Source organism: Chrysochloris asiatica, unplaced genomic scaffold (assembly GCF_000296735.1).
Source record: "Chrysochloris asiatica unplaced genomic scaffold, ChrAsi1.0 scaffold00014, whole genome shotgun sequence".
In the NCBI taxonomy this organism is placed as follows: domain Eukaryota; kingdom Metazoa; phylum Chordata; class Mammalia; order Afrosoricida; family Chrysochloridae; genus Chrysochloris; species Chrysochloris asiatica.
In genome coordinates this window covers 17,281,870-17,303,120 of record NW_006408532.1, presented here as the reverse complement: position 1 = coordinate 17,303,120, position 21,251 = coordinate 17,281,870, and the positions used below count along the sequence as shown (strand labels likewise).

Here is a 21,251-nt window from a genome sequence, read left to right as displayed (position 1 = left end):
CAGATGTTTCTCTGACTCTTGATCTTAGCAACTAATCTGATCCTTCTTTTTAGACGTAATTTTCTGTGTTTCTGTTTTAAAATTTGTACTGTAGTATATCTGTGAGAGTCTTCTTAAACACTCTGCCACTTTGAGAGGTTTCAGTGTAAAATTTATCATTATTTCTGAAAAATTCTCAATATATACTTTTTCCTCTCCGTTTATTTTCTTCCTGGGATTCCCATTAATGTTGTTGTTAAGTGCTGTAGAGTCGGTTCCCACACATAGCGACTCTGTTTATGGTTTCCAAGGAGCAGCTGGTGAGCTTGAACTGCCAACCTTGCAGTTCATACATACGGCTTTGCGGTCTGGCTCATTAACCCACAATGCCACACCAGGACTCCAGGATTCCTATAGTAGTGCAAATATTAGTACTTTTACTATTAGTACTTTTGATTCTTACCTGTTCTGGGTTTTGTTTTTATATTTTTTTTCTCCTCATCCTCCTTTCTCTCAAAATAACCAAGTTTGGGAATTTCTCAACTTGATAATCATGCTCACAAATTTATTCTTTGGTTGTTATCAGTTCCCCTATCCAAACCATCAATCATATCAGGCTGGCATAATTAGGTGGCAGTCGGCTGCTATGGTGTTTCAAACCCAACCAGCAGCACAGTGGACGAATGTCTTTTAGGTAAAGATTACAGCTCACATACCCAGTGGGTGTTCTGCTTTGTGACATATAGGCTGACTGAAGAGCAGTTAGCAACAAACCCAGCCCATCAGTTGCATATGTTATTTCAACTATTAATTTTTTTGTCAGGGATTTCCAACTGACTTTTTCCTTTATGATACTTTGTTCCTGCTTTATATTTAAGTGTTCTCCCATTTTGTAAAATGATTTATTATCATTTATTTTTAAATTTCTTTTCTGGTCCAAAAATGCTTCTTTTCTTACTAAAATAATTCAATTTGTTGTCTCTGTCTTGGTTTGTGTATACATCCAAATGTCTATTATTTTTGTGTTAAGTACTAGTCACTGCCTTGTCTGGGAATACGTGTACTCAAGAAGAAGGAGTAAGAGCAATGATGTGGCCCTAACTTGTGGTCCTCCTGGAGAATTTAAAGAATAGACTAGGGGGACACTCATCTCAACAATTGAAAAGTCTGCACTAGATGACTCCTTGTTTGTCCTATCCCTTCTGTTACCACTTGGGTCACCAAGCAACTCCGTCCCTCAAAGGGCCTACCCTGGACACTACTTTTATCCATGAGTTATTTCCTGGGATGTAACCACCTAGCCCTGGGCTAGGAAGAAGAGAAAGAGATGTTTTCTATCAGAACTGATTTTTTCCTCCCTTAAAATTGTGTGTTGTATGTAAATTTTTTCTCTCTTCAAAGTAATTTTTTTTTTTTTTTGGCCAAGAAAGCACTACTACATATTTTTTATTCAGATGAGCTATATAAAACAAATTGTACTTAAAATTACTTAAATTTCACAATATATTTCAGTGATTTTTAGAATTTTTCCTCAAAAATAAGCTTCTCCCTCAGTATCTTATTCAGTTCTGATTATACTAAAACTTTAAAGTGTTTGTTTTATCTTTTTGATTGTGAAAGTTTTACAACTTCAGAAAATGGAAGAGTATAATTAATAAGATTTCATTGTTGTTGTTGTTGTTATGTGCTGTGGAGTCAGTTCCGACTCACCTGTACAGGGTTTCTGAGGCTGTAAATCTTTACGGGAGCAGAAAGCCTCATCTTTCTCCCTCGGAACAGCTGGTAGTTTTGAACTGCTGACCTTGAGGTTCGCAGCCCGATTCATAACCACTACGCTACCAGAGCTATAATTAATAAAATTTGAGGAGTATTGTATACATATTTTGTCTTTTAAATCTAATATGGTAATATAAGTAAGTAGTCAATCAAAATAACCTGAAATGCCTAAGTATAATTTTCTGGTTGCTAATCCATAAAGCTAAAGTGGATAATGCTAAAATCACAAAGATACTAACTTTATGAAAGACGATGCCATGTCCTTGAGCCTATGACAGGCAGTGCTTTGTTCTACTGTACATGGGGCCCTATGAGTCAGAACCTAACAATAACAACATGTCTTTTTATTTTTTTAATTCAAGCAACTCTAGATCGCTGCCTTTTATTACACATACATTCATTCAGTGGGCCTTTTATCTGGGTTTAGAGCAGTAGAGGTGGGAATATTTTCTTCTGCCATCACTAAGAAGCCAGGTTGTTGTTTTCATTATCCTGACCCTGGTACAGCAGCTTTTCTCCTTCCTGCTTCTCTCCTTGGTATTCATCCCAGAAGCATCTCTGCAGCATTATACATGCTCAGCCAGCCAGCTTTATTGCAAAACTATTTTATTGTAGTATTAAAGTCTTAATGTTCAAGAGAAAAGTTACAGGAACTTAATGTAACTACTAGAGTTCGGTCAATCTTTTATATGCTGTTGTTCCAGTTTAGGTATATTAGACAGTAGAATAATCCTAGCTAGATGATAAACAGACAGCATTGATAATATTACCTTCTAACTCATCTTTGTGCACGTCATCTCCTCTGCACCACCTTTTGCACTGTGGATAAAATGATAACCTCCTGGGACAAACAGTGTTTGCACTCTGAGGCAGTGTCTCCCAGTGATGGAGCACAGTTGTTGAGCCTCCTCTACTGCCTGTTCTATTTGGGGAGAAATGGTAGCTATCACTTGTACTCTCTATTGTTTTTCACATTTTTATTAGTTATTGTGAGAGAATGATCAGTGCTATTTCAAACATACCATTATAACACTTGAGTCTGTTTCCTGATCAAGAATATTTGTCTTACCCTAGTGTTTAAAGTGTTTCTAGAAAGGTGCCCAAAACTCTGAAGGAATACCATATTTTTTTTGCAAATAACACACAACGTAAATTATATTCCCATACATTTAATCAGAAATGATGAAGTAAAACAATTCTGGCATAGCCAGTGTGGTGTTGGTATAAAGTATGGAAGTAACTGTAGCAGCCACTAATCATATAAAGTTTACCTTTGATTATGTGTTAACCTTCTATTGCATAAGAATGCAGAATTCACATTCAGTGATCAAACATTTGCTATTTCTTTTTTTTTTTCTTCCAGAAGATGAATAACCTTTCCTTTAGTGAGCTGTGTTGCCTCTTCTGCTGTCCACCATGTCCTGGAAAAATTGCTTCAAAATTAGCATTTTTGCCACCTGATCCAACTTACACACTAATGTGTGATGAAAGTGGAAGCCGCTGGACTTTACATCTATCAGAACGAGCAGACTGGCAGTACTCTTCTAGAGAAAAAGATGCCATTGAATGTTTCATGACTCGAACCAGTAAAGGCAACAGAATTGCCTGTATGTTTGTGCGTTGCTCACCCAGTGCTAAATACACTTTACTGTTCTCACATGGAAATGCTGTTGATCTTGGTCAGATGAGCAGCTTTTACATAGGACTGGGATCACGGATCAATTGTAATATATTCTCATATGATTATTCTGGATATGGTGCAAGTTCTGGGAAGCCGACAGAGAAGAACCTCTATGCAGATATTGAAGCTGCTTGGCTTGCGCTCAGGACAAGGTAATGATGGTTTGGCATTGTTTTTTCATACTAGTGGCAGTTGTTACAACATGTGTTAGACTACTAAATAGAGATTGTATTTACCAGTGTACATCTATTAAATAGCTGAACTTTTAGATTGCATTTAAAAATGTATAAAATTAAAGAAAAAACTTTATATAGTGTCTGGGTTTTTTATAGCTATGTTGATGCATGTGAGTGTTCTGGTGTGATTTTTTTTGTTTTTAATTTAAATCTGATGACAGATGTTTGGTTTAAGTTTTTGAAAGTGTGATATAAAAATGTTTAAGGTTGCAACATTTCCAGTGAGTGAGAAAACAGTGATTTAGTTAAGCATTCAATTCACTTGGTCATTACTAGAGTAAGAGGCTGTCCTGTTTTCTGTTAAAATCCTAAATCAGGAAAAAGAAAATCCTAAACCAGAACTATAATATTTTATATAATTATCTCTTAGAAGTTGTTAAAGATAACTTACTAAAACTATTTTTAAAGTACTCATTCATTCTCTAAAAATGAGATTTTATCTAATATTCTGCATTCCAAAAATACAGAATGATGACTTCACGTATTAAAAAATGATATTACAATAAATGATTTAAGTAAATTATCCTTCCATGGGCATTAAGATGCTTAAATTTTTTCCAAAAATATTACATTTGTATGACTTCAGTGTATTTTATCAGTTGAATAGCTTATAATAGTTATTTTAGTATTTCCCATATACATTGGTAACTTTGTCCAACTTTTAGAAAACTTTAAAGAGAGAGGGCATAATGAAAACTTAGTTTCTGATTTAATGTTTAAGTGTTTTTTATTTCAGAAGTCAATGACAACCTCCTTAGTTTTGCTAGGTGGTATAATCTTTCTAGAAAAAAATTTTTTTTCTTTGCAGGAGAAAGATGAGACTTTCTACTCCCTTTAAGATTTACAGACTCGAACACCCTATACGGGCAGTCTGTGAGTCGGGATCAACTTGACAGCACACAATAAGAACAGCAAGATATATAATAGTCCTGGTGAAGCATTGGTGAAGCACCCAACTGCTAACCAAAAGATTAGAGGTTCTAACCCACTAGCCACTTTATAGTCGAGAGATATGGGAGTCTCCTTCTATAAACCTACTCCGCTGAGTCAAGTCCAACTCAGAGTGACCCTGTAGGGCAGAGTAAAACAGTAGTCCAAAGAGTTTACAAGACAGTATCTTTATAGAAGCAGAGTGCCATTTGTTTCTCCTGTAGAGCTGCCAATCGGGTCTGCCAGCTATTTAGTTAGCAGCTGGGCATTTGGTAGACACTGCATTGCAACCTTGAACCCCTATGAGGTAGTTCTTCCTTTTCCTATAGTGTCACTATGAGTCTGAATCTGGGGTTCATCCTGGGCTTAAGATATATGAAAGGGCTTCAAAATGAAGCCCCTACCAGCCGGTTCTTGGAAACCCTGCCCAAGGTGGTCAGTGTGGTTTGGAACCGACTCAGCAGCACTTAACAACAACATAATAATAAAGTTACACTCTTATAGCAAACTCGTATATATAGGGGATTATGAAATTAATTGGAATTATATGAAAATATACTTCTGAGTAGTAAAAAACAAAAGTAGAAGGTAAGGAGTTCTGTTGTGTCAATCTAGGATAAGCACTAGACTGTAAGTCTTTTACAGGAGCAGGAAGCCTCATCTTTCTCCCTTGGAGTGGCAAGATTCTCCATAGATTCAAACTGCTGACCTTTGGTTAGCAGCCCAACTACTAACCCACTAACCCATTATGCTACCAGGGTTCCTTTGTACCATCCTGAAATTCTGTTATTGCTTTGAGTCTTTGGATTCTTAATTGGCAGCTGTCTCTAGAACCTTGCCATTGCTTACTTTAACCAAAAAGCCCAAAATTGCCTCCAACCGTGCAGCTATTCAACCAAGAGCATTACTACAGCCCCAAGAATTATGCTGATACAGCAAATGATCATTTTCCTGTTTCCTTCCTCCCTATGAAGTATATACAGCTGGGTCTGTTATTTTAATAATTTAAAAAAATAAGTGCTTTTCTAAGTTTACTAACATTTAGGATTATTCTGGAGTAGATAGATGGAACCCAGCCTCTTAGACAATTGCTTGTGTAGGTCAGGTTGGAAGTAACTCTGGGTAGGTATATCACATATACCTAGTTTGAAAACAGTTATATAAATAGCTTCAGTAGCATCTTAGCTGCACTTAGAAGTCGTTTACAGTATAGGCAGTACTGTGCAGGTATACCTCATTTTATTGTGCTTTTCAGATAGTGCATTTTTTACAAATTGAAGGTTTGTGGCAACCTGTGTCGAGCAAGTCTTATCAGTACAGTTCTTACAGCAGTGCTCACTCTGTGTCTGTCACATTTTGGTAATTCTCATACTATTTCAAACCATTTCATAATGCTCTTGTACACTTAACAGACTATAGTATAGTATGAACCTAACTTTTTCGTGCACAGAGAAACCAAAGATTTATTGCACTCTTTGCTTAATCACCGTGGTCTTGGAACTGAACCTACAATATCTCCCAATTGCGCCTGTATGTAAGGAACAAGGAACAGTATCTGAACCATTAAGTACCCAGTACGCACTGAGTCAACACATTTAAATCTCCTGTAGTTTTAAATAAGACAGCACACTTGAAATGATAACATGAACGCTATTCAGATGGCATTGTAAGTTACCATTCATCTGTCATCTTTTCAATCACAAGTTCACAGCTTTTGTGAGTGAGTAAAGGTAAATTTCAAGAAAAACAGTAGTTTGTCCTTGACTAACACTATACATTCTTTACCTTAAGTATATGAGGGACTTCAAAAAGTTTGTGGGATAATGGAATCGAAAAAGACAATGGAATTTTTCCATGAACTTTATGAAACCCCCTGCTATAATGTAACATTTTCAAGAATATGTAGTAATTTCAGAAAATAGAATTGGCTACTTTTGATTTGTGAAGAAATAACAAACGTCTGCTGTATTGAAAATAAACATTAAAAATTCATTAAACCTCAATACATTATAATACTGATAAAATATATTCTGAACTTAGTCAACAGTATGTTAGATTAAATTACTGTAGCATAAATGATTTAATATATTTATGTCTTTTGAGTGATATAAATGATTTAATATATTTATTTCTTTCCATACAATGAGCACTGGACTGCGAACCACAAAGGCCATGGTTCAAGCCTGTCATCTATTCCGCAGGAGAAAGATGAGACTTTCTGTTCCCACAAGGAATTAAAGTCTTAGAAACCCTATACAGAGTCGCTATGAGTCAGAACCGACTCAATGGCACTTAGCAACAACAACATACTTATTTCTTCCCAAGACTGAAATTTTAGAAAACCTGCAATTATTTTTTCAAAAGGTGAAATTGAAACAAATAAAAAAGGTGAAAATATGGAATTTATTTTACATTGATTACGTAGTGATTGGGAGTGTGGTGAGTCCATATGATAAGCACTGAACCATAAGGTCTGTAGTTCAGGCTGTTAGCCGCTACACAGGAGAAAAAGATGAGGTTTTCTGCTCCCAAGAAGATTTGAAAGACTCTGAAACACTATTCAGGGTCCCTATGAGTTGGAACCAACTCAGTGGCACTTAACAACACTGGTAATGATTGCTAAGAAACTGAAAATCTATATCTAAATTTGTTCACATTGTCTCATTCTAAGTCATTCTGTTTTAAGATAAGTCCTTAGAAATGAGTGAACATTTCATACCAGCCCGGTTTTTCTTTCTTTAACTTCTAACCTTTGTAGATATGGCATTCGTCCTGAAAATGTGATTATATATGGCCAGAGTATAGGGACAGTACCATCTGTGGATCTTGCTGCTCGGTACGAGAGTGCTGCTGTTATTCTTCATTCTCCTTTGACCTCGGGAATGCGAGTCGCTTTTCCTGATACTAAGAAGACCTACTGTTTTGATGCATTCCCAAAGTAAGTAGCAATATTCAAAATAGTATGATTCTAAGAAACTATATGAGGAAAATGTTTTTCTATCACTTAAGGTATGCGTGACAGTCCACTGGGTTTTGAATTTCCATTTACATAGATTATAGAAACTGAAAATTTGCTCATGAAGAGAGTGGTGGCAGACCAGTCAGGATGCTGAAATGTTTGAGCGGTAGTAATCCAGTAAAAAAAAAAGTGCTCATGGCACTACTTATCAGAAACAAAAATAAATTTATAAAATAAAATTGACTCAAAGACTCAAATGTGGGATGCTCCAGAGATGATGAACTTGAAAATGACTCCCAGGTGTCTGGCTTGAGCGGCTAGTGGATGATGGTGCAATTGAGGGAAACTCACAATACTGGAGAAGAGCAGCTAGAGGGAAATGAGGCACATATGCATAAATGAGTCAGGGGTAAGTGAATGAGGCCTAATTAATAATATCTAATTTACAAAGGAAGTTAATAGCAAAAATGTCTTAAGTGAACTTGAATCATTACCTCTCCAAAGTCTGCAAACATGCAGTATTAGTGGATTTGTAAAGGAGACTACACTTTCATGCTTCTTAAAATTGGTAGTTCCCACCTGCCGCTCTTTGTAGTTGAAAAAAATAAATGGCATATTTTTTCAAAGTGAAAAGGCAAATTTCATGATTATTTCCTTTCCCTAGCCGCAGCATTACAAAGACTGTGTGTGTGTGTGTGTGTGTGTGTGTGTGCACGAGAGAGAGAATGACAGTTAAGTCAAAAGCCAAGTCACCATTTGGTTCTTTAAAAGAAAGGGAAAGTCCATTTCAAAACAAATTTCTTCCCCTTATTACCCAGTAAGGGGTCACTTCAGTAGGGAAGCTTATGGAAGCATAACCTTAATAGTAAATGCTCCCATATAATTCCCAGGCTGTGAGAAATTTAAGTTTTGTCTTTTAAAAGTTTTCATCTTAGAAAATGGTAGAGTAGAAGCATAAATTTTATTATACTTCTTTATCCAGCTGAATGTTAGGAATGATAAGGGGGAACTTTTAGGGTGATTCTATTGACAATTTTTATATGTCAATATCTATCTTGCCTTCGAACAGAGAGATAAGATCATGATTTTAATTCCTATACTGTTTATCATCTTTCTGACAGCAAATGATCCACTAAAGCATTTTTCTGTCATCAGATGCAGCCTTTAACTATTCAATTGATGATTTCTTTTCCATTTTCATTTTTTAATTTCTGAAACTCCCATGATTTCGATATATAGGACCTTTTCAATGGACTTTTCTATTTTCTGTGTTTTTGCTGTACTTTCTGAGGGAGTTAGTTATTCACCTCTCTCAGAACTATTCAGTTAGGTTGGGCTTGGGGTTGTTTTTCCCCTGTTTCTGCTATTGTGCTTTTAATTTTTCAGATTTCATTCTGATTTTATGGTCGTATGCCTTGTTTTCCTTAAGGATTTTTAAAACAAGTTTTTTTTATTTGTTGTTGAGATTTCTTCTCCAGGTAGTTTCTGTCTTTCCAAGTTGTCTTTTTAAAAATCTGGGGGGTTTTGCTCTCTAATACTCGAGGTGTTTTTCTCTTGATTTCTTTGCTAATATGAAAGAGTAAAGATCTCAAGAGCTGATCTGAAGCAAATGATTCAGGCTTGTTGCTTGTGAGTTTCACTATAGGGTGATCTGGCCAAGCCAGTTAGTTAGGGAATGAACCTCACCTCACATGTTATTATTTATATGTCTTTCCTTTTAAGGCAGATAACAACCTCCAAAGAAGACTCCTTTCAAATTCCCCCAGCTTGCTGGGAACCAAATCGGGAACATGGATTGAGATAAGCAAAGGGGGCTTCAAAACGTTTATGAACAGTTTTCATTATCTTTTCATTCCATTTTCCAAAAACTTTTTGAAGCCACTCTCTTAATCTCTGTGATACCACTACCCACAATTCTGTCTGATAATCCCCCAGTCCACAACACCTCCAGTCTTATGCTTTTTTGGGGTGGGGGTGAGGGACAGTTACCCAGCTGTATGAAAGGGGAAGGAAGCTGTGAACAGATTTTGAACCAATCCTTATGTATTTCCCCATCTTCATGTAAGTTCCTTTGCCTTCTGAGATATTCTGTGTATTGAGTTGGTTGTTCCCTTTACCTTCTATCTCATTATAATTGTATTTTCTCCTATCCATTTAAACCATTACCCCACACATCCATCTGCTTTTCAGCTTCAAAATTTTGTGTGTTTTGATTTTATGCCCTAAAAAAAATAATACTGTCATTTTAATAGGGAACTAGAAGGTAGAACAAATAAAAGTGAAAAAAGACATGTTGTTTGCACGTATAGGCAGTTCCCTATTACAAGAGAGATCTGTGTCAACAGTCTAAGTAGAATTTGTATGAGTCGGAACAGATCTTAAGGCTTTTAATTAGCTCTACTTTGTTTAAAATCAGGAAAGGTGTGCACCAGGGTTGTATTCTTCACCATACTTAATCAATCTGTACTTAGCAAATCATCCAAGAAGCTGGATTATATAAAGAAGAACATGGCATCAGGATTAGAGGAAGACTCAGTAACAACCTGTGATATGCAGATGATAAAATCTAGCTTGCTGAAAGCAAAAACGAAGAGACCACAGCCTTGGTTTGAGTTGCACATCAATGTAAAGGAAACAAAAATCCTCAACACTGGATCAATAAATAACATCATCATAAATGAAAAAAAGACTGAAGTTATCAGAGTCTTCATTTTGCCTGGATCCACCATCAACATTCATGGAAGCAGCAGTCAAGAAATCAAATGATGTATTACATTAGGCAAATCTGCTGCACAATACCTCTTCAAAGGGTTCAAGAGTACATAAGAGGACTGAGGGTTTGCCTGGCCCAATCCATAGAATTTTCAGTAGCCTCATATCCATGTGGAAGTTGGACATTGAATGAATAAGGAAGACTATAGAAGAATTGGTACATTTGAATTATGGTGTTGGAGAAGAATAAAAGAAGTACCATGGACTGCCAGAAGAACAAAATAATCTCTGTTGGAAGAAGTACACCCAGAATGCTCTTTAGAATCCAAGATGATCAGACTTCAGTCTCATACTTTGAACATATTATAAGGAGGGATCAGGCCCTGGAGAAGGACTTCATGCTTTGTAAAGTAGAGGGTTAAACCAAGCAGAGGGAGACCCCTAACAAAATGGATTGACACTGTGGTAGCAAAGATGAGCTGAAGCATAGCAGCAATTATGAGGTTGGCACAGGACCAGGCAGTGTTTCATTCTGTGTGCACAGGGTCGATAAGAGTCGGAACTGATATGACAAGGTTGCAATTCAAACTCACCAGCTGCTCCTTGGAAACTCTATGCAGGGTTGCTGTGATTCGGAATCAACTCTCAAAGGCCCTCAACAGTACAACACCACCATCTCAAAGTCTGTTCAAATCCACCAAATACTCCACAGAAGAAAGATGAGGCTTTCTGCTCCCGTAAAGTCTTGAGAAACCCTATGTTGTTAAGTGCCGTTGAGTCACTTTAGACTCATAGCAACCTTGTACAGGAGCAGCTGGTGAGCTTAAAAAACCAACCTTACCATTCAAACTGACCTTGCAGTCCAGCGCATTGACCCAAAGCGCCACACCAGGACTCTCCCTATATAGGGTTGTTATGAGTCAAAATTGACTTAAAAGCAGTAGATTTTAGAGTAAAAAACAGGCTCAAACCTTTTTCAGTGATTAAAAATTGTATGTGCAACAAGTGAGAGTGATTTGATGAAGACTGTGTTGTGTGTAGGTGTTGGTTCATTTGTTTCACAGTGATGGTGCGTGGACACAACAGTAAAAGTCCTAACCTTGGGACTGCATGTACTAAGAATGAAAACTATGCTTAATGGTCCTTAGTTTCCTTTCCGGGAAATCTAAGTTTCTTCGTGTAAAAAAGAAATATTGTATAGGGGTGTAGTAAGAAAGGAGCCATTGAATCCTTCCACCAAAACAGAATGTATGAAGTTAATGTCCTCAAATAATCTTAGGTGCTGGTTTGTTAAGTGTTGTCCAGTCGATTACGACTCTTACCCACCCTATATAGGGTTTCCAAGGATCGGATGGTGAGTTTCAACGTGAACAGCCGTTGGTGTAGCTAGCAGTCCAATGCTGTACCCTAGTTTTGAATGTTACTTGAAATTTCAGAGACTATTCTTTTCTGAGCTGATCCAAAGGCGTTCTGATATTTGAATTATTTGTTTGAAATAGCTTCAGAGAATGTCTTTTATCTTCTCTTATGTCGTTCATTTGTTGATTTCCACCCTTCTCCTCTTTCTCCCACAGCATTGACAAAATCTCTAAGATAACCTCTCCAGTATTAATAATTCATGGGACTGAAGATGAAGTCATTGACTTTTCACATGGCCTTGCATTGTTTGAGCGTTGCCAAAGACCTGTGGAGCCTCTGTGGGTTGAAGGAGCTGGTCATAATGATGTGGAACTTTATGGACAATATCTTGAAAGATTAAAACAGTTTGTGTCACAGGAACTGGTAAATTTGTAAAATATTCTGTAAATCGTATACTGGGTTTTCTTTCCTTACTGAACTGCACTCCTTGGTAAATACATTAAAACCTGAAGGTTTTGTTTACAAATCATGTCAGTTGCCTTCATAAATGTACAGGTAATGATTTGTTAACAGACTTAATGAAGGTTTTAATTACCAGAGCTAGAAACTGGAAATAACAGTATCATGCAGTCAGGCTGTGTAATTTATATTTTTTCTGTGAATTTTTTTTTTAACATCAAAATGAGTACTGTATGAAATTTTAATTCTATAAAATCAAATGCTGTAAAAGTATTGCCAAATGCTTTTGCATATCAGAAACAAATTTATAAATATTTTTTAAAACATCTCAGTGTACTAAATCTTATCCTGGTATACAAATGTAGTATCATTCTTTTAAAAACTAAAACTGTATATCTAAAACAATTCAAGTACTCAAAATAGAATAAACTGTAAAAAAACAATATGGAAACACAAGTTCATTCGAGTTTATACCTCAACCCTGTTGTACAGGGATAGAGGTTTGAATGGTTATTTTATTGTAAAATACATTGACTTTTCTGTATTCTCTGGTTATCATACATTTTCTCCTTTAAAAAAAAAAAATGATGTTTTAAGTCTTAATTTTTCCACCATCTGTTTACCTGCCTTGTAAACAAGAAGTCATAATATCATTGAACTTTAACTCTTGATTTTTAAGTTTGGTACTGTGAGGCAACTACTTAAAATTTTCACTTTAGTTATTTAAAAGGCATTTCAAGCTTCAAGAATGCCTTTGTATGCACTGTTGTTTTAAACTTTGACTAATCTGGTAGAATTGCGGTACTCTGAAAACCTGCAGGTCCATTAGTTCTTCAGGACCACACACAGTCTGGGTATTTGGTCCCTCTTCTGGTTCACTTTGACTGTTTTTAAGAGTAGGACCTTTTGTTTTGGATTACTATTTGAGAATTTCATGGATCCACTCTAGGATATGGGAGATTAGAAAACATTTAATTCATACTTTTATATTAACCAGTATAGTAAAAAATGAAGCTCACACACACACAAAATTACTAAGTTGCCTTTCCTTAAATGAATCCTGCCTGAATAAAACAATGAAAGAAAAATAAAATAAATGGTATGTAGTCTAATTTGTAAATGAATGAATATTGAAATAATACACACTGTGGATATCTTTTAAGGCCTTATGTAGTTTTAATTGTTCTGCTTGTTCTGTGGTTATGTCTAAGACTATAGTAGATTTTCTTCAAAGTATATCAAGTATTGTGAATGCTTTGGTTCTGATGTGTCTAATTAACAGTAAAACAACAAATATATCACTCAGTTGTGTTTGTTTGCCTTCTTCTATGCTTCCTACGCTCCACCAGGGTTTTGAATGCTTTTATTCTGGTAGCGTAGTGGTTATGAATCGGACTGCAAACCGCAAGGTCAGCAATTCGAAATTGCCAGCTGCTCCGTGGGAGAAAGATGAGGCTTTCTGCTCCCGTAAAGATTTACAGCCTCGGAAACCCTGTTCAGGGTCACTATGGGTCAGAACCTACTCAAGGCACTTAACAACAGCATTTCCACCCCAGATGTACTAAATCCGAATTTGCATTTTAACAAGATCCCAGAATGATTCTTTATAAATTCCAGGTGACTCAGTATATGTAAGGATCGCATGGGGATCCTGTCAAAGTGTAGATTCTGGTGCTTCAAATTGTTTATGGAAAAATGGAATTAAAAGGTATCAGAATTTTTTCATGAACTTTTTGAAGTCTCCTTGTATCTGGGGTGAAAGTGCAAGTTCTTAACATGCCGTCAAACCAGAATGAACTGGTTCAAGGCCCTGCCCTTCACCAAAAGGATGAAAAAAAATCACCATCCTATAGCTTTCTAAATTTTTTCGTCACTCTTTTCTTTCAGAGAGATATTTACTTCTCAGTATTGTCTTGGAGCCTATAAAGTTTCTGCTCTGTACAATATACAATCCAGGATTTAACTGAGTCTCTTCTTTGATTACCTGGGAAAATCAAAATATTGGTCATACTAATTTAGCATTCACTCATTCAACAAGTATTAATTGAATGTCTAAATCACCCAAAACCTTCTCCTGGGGCTGTAAGAAGGAAAGTAGACAGACATATACCATGTCCTCAAAGACTTCCCAGTACAGCCGCGGAGACAGACACCTCATTGCACAAGAATTCATTGTTGTTGTTACTGTGAAGTGCTGTTGAGTCAGTTCTGACCCATAGCGACCCTGTATATGGTTCCCAAGGAGCAGCTGGTTAGCTTGAACCACCAGCCTTGCGGTACAAACCAACTTTGTAGTCTAGCACATTAATCCACAGTACTGCACCAGAACTCCAAATGTTTTAATACCAGTTGGTAACATGTTTTGTTATGTGCCATTGAGTCGGTTCTGACCTATAACGACCCTGTATAGGGTTTCCAAGGAGTGGCTGTTGAGCTTGAACTGCCAACCTTGCGTTTCAAATCGGTATTGCAGTCCAGCGCATTAACCCACACCACTATACTAGGACTTAATATTTTGATAAAGGCTGAAGTTGATTTGTAGGGTATTGTAATAGGTGAAAGGTACTCTTGGGAGGGTAAAGAAAAGCGCCATGAAAAAGTGGTATTTGAATAGCACTTTGAAGGATGACCACAAATGTACCAGACAAAGATAGCCCACAGAAGCACTCCTGGTTTGGGGAGCAATACCGGCATATGGAAGCCTAGAGGAAGGATTCTGCATTTGAAATGTAAGAACACTAGTGAGAGAATATGAGGAAGATGGCATGGTGATGAGGCTGACAAGGCAGTTAGGGACATAATCGATCATAAAAGGTATCACCGGCCCTGATCTTTATAGGTGAGGAAAAAAATCTGGATATTTTAGTTTATCAGAAATAACATGTGACCCAACTGTTAAGAAACTGATGTGATTTTAGGTAGCTAAATAATACATCATGGGGAAGTAGTTTCAATGTACAAAGTGCTTTTTAAACCACATCTCCAATATTGATTTCATTTCAGGATGAAATGAAAAGATATTCACACATTAGAGCAAATCCTGGGGTGTTTTACCAAGTTGGAAAGAGTCCTATAAACCGAAACACAAAGACTAGCTGAAGGATTATCTGTCTGAGGAATGATAGCTGTCTTCGAATATTTAAGAGGCAAGTACAATTTGTTCTCGTTGACTCTCAGAGCAGGACTAGGTCTATAAATTGAAAATTATAAGATGGCAGAGCTCAGTGTAACAAAGAACTTGAGTTACTCAAGCAAGGAAAGGAACTGCCTCTTGAGGATTAATGAGTATTTTACCACCAGGGTGAGTAAGCAAAGTAAACATGGAAAAAACACTTAATGACAGATTAGTAAGGAAGCACAAGTGTACCTGTGCTTACCTTGTTTACTGGGTTCTCTATCCCTGTCAGGGATTCTAAATTTGAAAAGAGGGGTTGATTCTATAAGAAGGTGCTGTGAGTTTGGGAGAGAGACAGATGCTAGCAATGCCTAGAAGCAGAATCTGATGTGAAAAAAATGTAAATTTACTACAAATTAATAACAAATTGCTTATGGGGTAATCTGACACTGCTTACCGCGAGAGACAGAAACTGAATAACATCTGTCATGGATCCCGCAGAAGAAATTTTAGGTGTAAATGGAAAGTTGTAATAGATGTACTATGTAAGACGCCTTTGAACTATTATATTCTATTCAGATTCCTCTACCTTCTCAGAGCATTGCTGGACCCACAGTATCTGGAAGACAATTTGGTGTAGGAAAAAGAATGAAATTAGCAATCAGAACTGGGCTGACTGCTGGCGCTAATTAGATCAGTAATCTTGGGCAACTCTCGAACTCGAGATGGGTTTCTAACATATGACAATCTACCACACTCCTCTATGTAATGGCGCGTGTTAATTTGTAGTCAGCTTTCAACAGTGGCTAGAGTAGTCCAGAGTCCTCATGTGGATAAGCAGTGGACTGATGATAACCCCCAGATCAGTGGTTCAGCCACTCCTCAGAAAACCTATGCAGGATTGCTATGAGTCGGAACCAGCTTGACAGCACTTAATACTTAACGTTTGCTCACAGCAACAGTCCTAGGAAAATTGCCACCAATGTACATTATTGTTAAATGTCAAGTCAGTGACAGCTCAGCAACCTTGTATAGGGTTTCCAGGGAGCGGCTGGTGAGTTTGAACCGCCAACTTTCTGGTTCAAACCAACCTTGCAGTCTAGTGCATTTTCCTACAGTGCCACACCAAGACTCCAGTGTACATACCTTCTGCCATATTGTTGTTAGGTGTCCTCCAGTCGACTTGAACTCAGTAATCCTATGCACAATGGAATGAAACATGGCCCAGTCCTGCATTTATCCTCACAATTGTTAACTGGCAGTCCATAGTAATTTTAATATTCTCCAACACTGTAACTCAACTGCATCAATTCTTCGATGGTCTGTATTCATTGTCCAACTTTCACATGCACATGATGCTATTGAAAATACCATGATTTGGGTTAAGCATACATTAGTTCTCAAACTGTTATCTTTCCTCTTGAATCCTTTGAAGAGGTCTTGTGCAGCAGTTTTGCCTAATGCAATTCGCCATTTGATTTCTTGACTGCTGCTTCCATGAATGTTGATTGTGGATCCAAACAAAATGAAGTTTTTGTCAACTTCAATCTTTTCTCCATTTATCATGATGTTGATTGGTCCATTTCTGATGATTTTGTTTTCTTTACAGTGCATACTGATCTTTATCAGTATTTTAAGTCCTTTTCACTTTCAGCAATCAAGGTTGTATCATCTGCATATCACAGGTTGTGAATGATATTCTTCAATATTGGTACGTTCTTCATATAATCCATCTTCATATATTATTTGCAGAGTTTATAGATTGAAAAATTATACTCAGCAACATTTTACCTGTATACAATATTAATGATATTGTTAAATGATTTCCACATTCCCTTGGGTCACCTCTCTTTTGAATGGTTGCAAATGGATCTCCTCCAATCAGTTGCCCAGGTATCTCTCTTCAAATTTCTTGATCTAAATGAGTGAGCACCTCCTCTGCTGCATCAGTTTGTTGAAACATTGCAATTTGTGTTTATATTTCATCAATTCTTGGATTCTTATTTTTTGCCAATGCCTTCAGTGAAGCTTGGACTTCTCCCATCAGTATGATTGGCTCTTTATCATATGGTACCTCTTGAAATGGTTGGACATCAACCGTTTGTTTTTGGTATAGTGACTGTATGCCTTCTGTCTTCTGATGTTTTCTGTATCATTCAATATTTTACCCATAGAATCCTTCAGTATTTCAAGTCAAGGCTTGAATATTTCTTCAGTTTTTTTCAGTTTGAGAAATGCTGAGCATGGCTTTTTTTTTTTAACTCCATGTCTTCACACATTTCATTATAAAAAATGGACTTGGTCTGAAAGCTGCCGTTTGAAATTTTCTGTTTGGATTTTTTACTTTATTTCTTCCATTTGCTTTAGCTGCTTTATGCTCAAGAGCAAATTTAAGAGTCTTTTCTGACATCCATTGTTGTCTTTTCTTTCTATCCTGTATCATGTTCATACTGTCATCCCATAGCTCTCCTGGTCTTCAGTCATTAGTGTCTAATGCATCAAATATGTTCTTGAGATGGCCTATAAATTCTGGTGGGATGTACTCAAGATCATATTTTGGCTCTCATGGAACTATATTTAATTTCTGCAGCTTCAGCCTTTACTTGTGTATGAACAATTGATAGTCTAGTCATCAGTTGGCCCTTGACCATGCTTTGGCTAATGATATGGTACTTTTCCACTGTCTTCCAACAAACGTAGCCAGTTTGATTCTTGTGTATTTCATTTGGTGAAGTCCATGTGTGTGTTGTTGTTAAGTACCATAGCCACCCTGTATAGGGTTTCCAAGGATTAACTGGCAAGTTTGAACTGCCAACTTTGTGGTTCAAACCGACCTTGCAGTTCAGTGCTTATTCCTACAGCACCACACTAGGTATAGTTGCCTTTATGTTGTTTTTGAAAGATATTTGCAATGAAGAAGTCATTGGTCTTACAAAATTCTATCATGTAATCTCCATAATCTTTATTACCACAGCCATATTTTTTAACTACAGATCCTTCTTGGTTCCTTTCCATTCTAGTCACCAGTAACTAATTGCATCTTGATTGCATGTTTGATCAATTTCAGACTGAAGAAGTTGGCTTTAGTGTTTGGTGTATAAATTTGAATAATAGTTGTATTAACTGAACTTCCTTCTAGGCATATGGATATGATCCTATCACAGACAACGTTGTACTTCAAGATATAGCTTGAAATGTTCTTTTTGAATCTTGTTCCAGGCATAGTAAACCATATGATTGTCTGATTCAAAGTGGCCAATACCAGTCTGTTTCAGCTCACTAGTGCTTAGGATATTGATGTTTGTGCATTCCATTTCATTTTTGACAACTTCCAGTTTTCCTAGATTTATACTCCATGCATTCCATTTTCCAATTACTATTGGATGTTTGCAGCTGTTTCTTCTCATTTTGAGTTGTGCCCCATCAGCAAATGAATGTCCTGAATGCTTTACCCTATTCATAACATCATGGTCAACTCTACTTTGAGGAGGCAGCTCTTCCCCAATCATATTTTCAGTGCCTTCCAACCTGTGGGGCTCATCTTCCAGCATTATATCTGACAATATGCTGGTGCTGTTCATAATGTTTTTATCTTAAGTCACTATCTGACAGTATTCTGCTGCCATTCATAAGGTTTCCATCATCACAGCAGCATGCAAACCACCACAGTACAACCAACTGACAGACATGCACTGTTCAGTAAAAGACACCACTAACCATCCTTCCCACAGTACTATAATCATCTGGGTTTGATCCTTCACTGCAGTGGCCACAGAAGATTCAGAGGCCATACTCACAGTTGAGTTTATTGAGGAAGTGAACAGGTTACACTACAGGATCAGAAAATGCCCAGGCACAATTCTTTCAGTCAGAACAGCCTCTCTCCATCTGTGCCCACAGCCAGGCCTCTCGGGTCCTTGACATCTCAGCCTGGCTTCTGTCCTGCTCTAGCGATTTTACAGAGCTTTTTTAGGGCTTCTGATAAATGCCCACAAACACACCACTCCACCATAAGCTACCAGCCCCTCCTTGGAAACCCTGTACAAGGTCATTGTGAGTCAGAACAGACTCAATGTCACTTAACAACAAAAGATACTCAGCACTGGCTTCATGGATCAGCAAGCCTGGCTCCCCTTTATAACGTGCCTGGAGGCAGCCCACTATGCAAGCAAGCCTCCTATCCAAAGTTACTCAGGTTTACTGACTCTTTCAGCTGGGAAGCCCACTGCTTTATCTCATGCTCTGGCTCTTGGTTCTGCAGCTGGTCCTCTGTTACCTCCAGTGTCATCACTTTATGTTCCTGGGTCGAGAACACACTGAAATAAGCAATATCACTTTATCAAGACAGTTATTACTAATTGGTTATGGATGGATGTTTAGCTTTTCCACTTGTATCAGAATATACACTATATTCAGATGCCATGATAGCATGTTGTCTTCTTGTACTAAGTTAACGTATTCCCCAATGGCTAGTAACCAAACAATGTAATAATTTGTGCATATGTTACTTGGAATTACATTCTGAGTTATAATCTGCTGAATGGACTATTAAGAGCAAAGGTTGTTGTCTACCACAACATCTCAAAAAGAATTCTGTCTGTGATGAAATCAGTGGATGTGTAATGCTAAGGAAGCAAACATCTCTAACCAGAAAATGGCCCACATTAAGAGTTTCAAAAACAAACCAACCAGAAACTAAAGAATGGACTCTTACAAATGTGAACTGAAAGCTAGTAAAACTACAGTTTGTTCTTGCATTTGAAGCCAAATGGAACTGAAGTTATTTTACTCCATCTCTTTATTTCTTCTTGTAGTCCTGTATTGACATTGTATAATACAATGACAACATTTCCAAAAAAAGAAATTTAATCGTTATACTTTAAAAAAATGATACCCCAATATTAGCAAAATTGGCATTTCCTGGTAGTATTTTTTTTATCTACTAATAAAATATGTTTCAGCTATTGTGCTACTTGATTAGTTCAGGATTGAGGCTTCTACCCCTCTCCTAAAGAACTGCTTAAGGCAATATATTTAACTGAGGACATAGGGAGGTTAGAGGTTTATAGATATAGGAATGTCTGAATTAAAATTTTAAAATGTACTTCCTTCTAATCTGTCTTTTAGCCCTTTTCAAAATTACCTGCTAAGTACGATGGATTTATAGAACATGAATCAAAACATCTCATTGGCATTCTGCATTATGCATCTTCCTAAGATGAAACACTGTATTTGTATTTAAACATCTAATTTCAAATTGTGTAAGTAAATTCAAATTTAAAACTGGTATGTGAGTGCCCATCTGTATTACTTCACCACAGTTCAAGGTTTTACAAATGTTTTCACATTCAAGCTATTTATTTTTAAGAAACAAGGTTTTTGCTTTTATTTTGTGAGCCAAACTGGGAGCCTAGAGTTCTGGCCTTCTAGAACCACTACTGAACAGGAAAAAAGCTGGATAGGTGGAAGGACACAAGAAAATAGCTTATAGTAAATCATTGAATACTTGTGATACTTTCAAGAATGATAATTAATTTATTAAAATAGCCAATGTAATACTATCTTAGTCTGGGTTCTCTAGAGAAGCAAAACCAGTGAAATTGATGTATATATATCTTATATCAAGGAAATGGATCACAATTGTAGAGGTGGAGGAGTTTTAAGTCTGGGTCAAATGAACCAAGATTGGCAGGCAGGTAGAACTAATAAAGCAAGCCACTGGTTCAAGTCAAAAGAAGCAGAGGTTGGAGGATGAGCCAGATGCAAGATCTAGACCCAGTAGAAAGCAAGCAAGCTTTGCCTGAGTGTCCATTAGATTGGAAGCAGGCCACGCTCCTGAGGAAGCATCCTTTCAATTGATTGGCTGCTCATAGCAAATCTTCAGAGAGAGTTAACTACATTGTATTAGACCTCACCATGAGGATAACCACATCTCAACTGCCAAGCCACTGGGAGTCCTGACCCAGTTACGTTAACAAAATCTTCACTATCACTGTCTTAGATCTTCCAGAAGAAGAAAGCCAGTGAAACTTTATATCTCTCTCT

At 37.0% G+C, this 21,251-nt stretch overlaps 1 protein-coding gene across 1 annotated transcript in view; it reads left to right on the top strand.

The window, feature by feature from the left end:
- Positions 1-12,699, top strand: part of ABHD17B (abhydrolase domain containing 17B) — a 54,888-nt gene extending 42,189 nt beyond the window's left edge. The window contains exons 2-4 of the mRNA XM_006834917.1: positions 3,119-3,588; positions 7,361-7,540; positions 11,848-12,699. Of these exons, the coding sequence (XP_006834980.1) occupies positions 3,122-3,588; positions 7,361-7,540; positions 11,848-12,067 (867 nt within the window). The 5' untranslated portion in view covers positions 3,119-3,121 and the 3' untranslated portion in view covers positions 12,068-12,699. The remainder of the gene's footprint in view (positions 1-3,118; positions 3,589-7,360; positions 7,541-11,847) is intronic.
- The last annotated feature ends 8,552 nt before the right edge of the window (positions 12,700-21,251 follow it).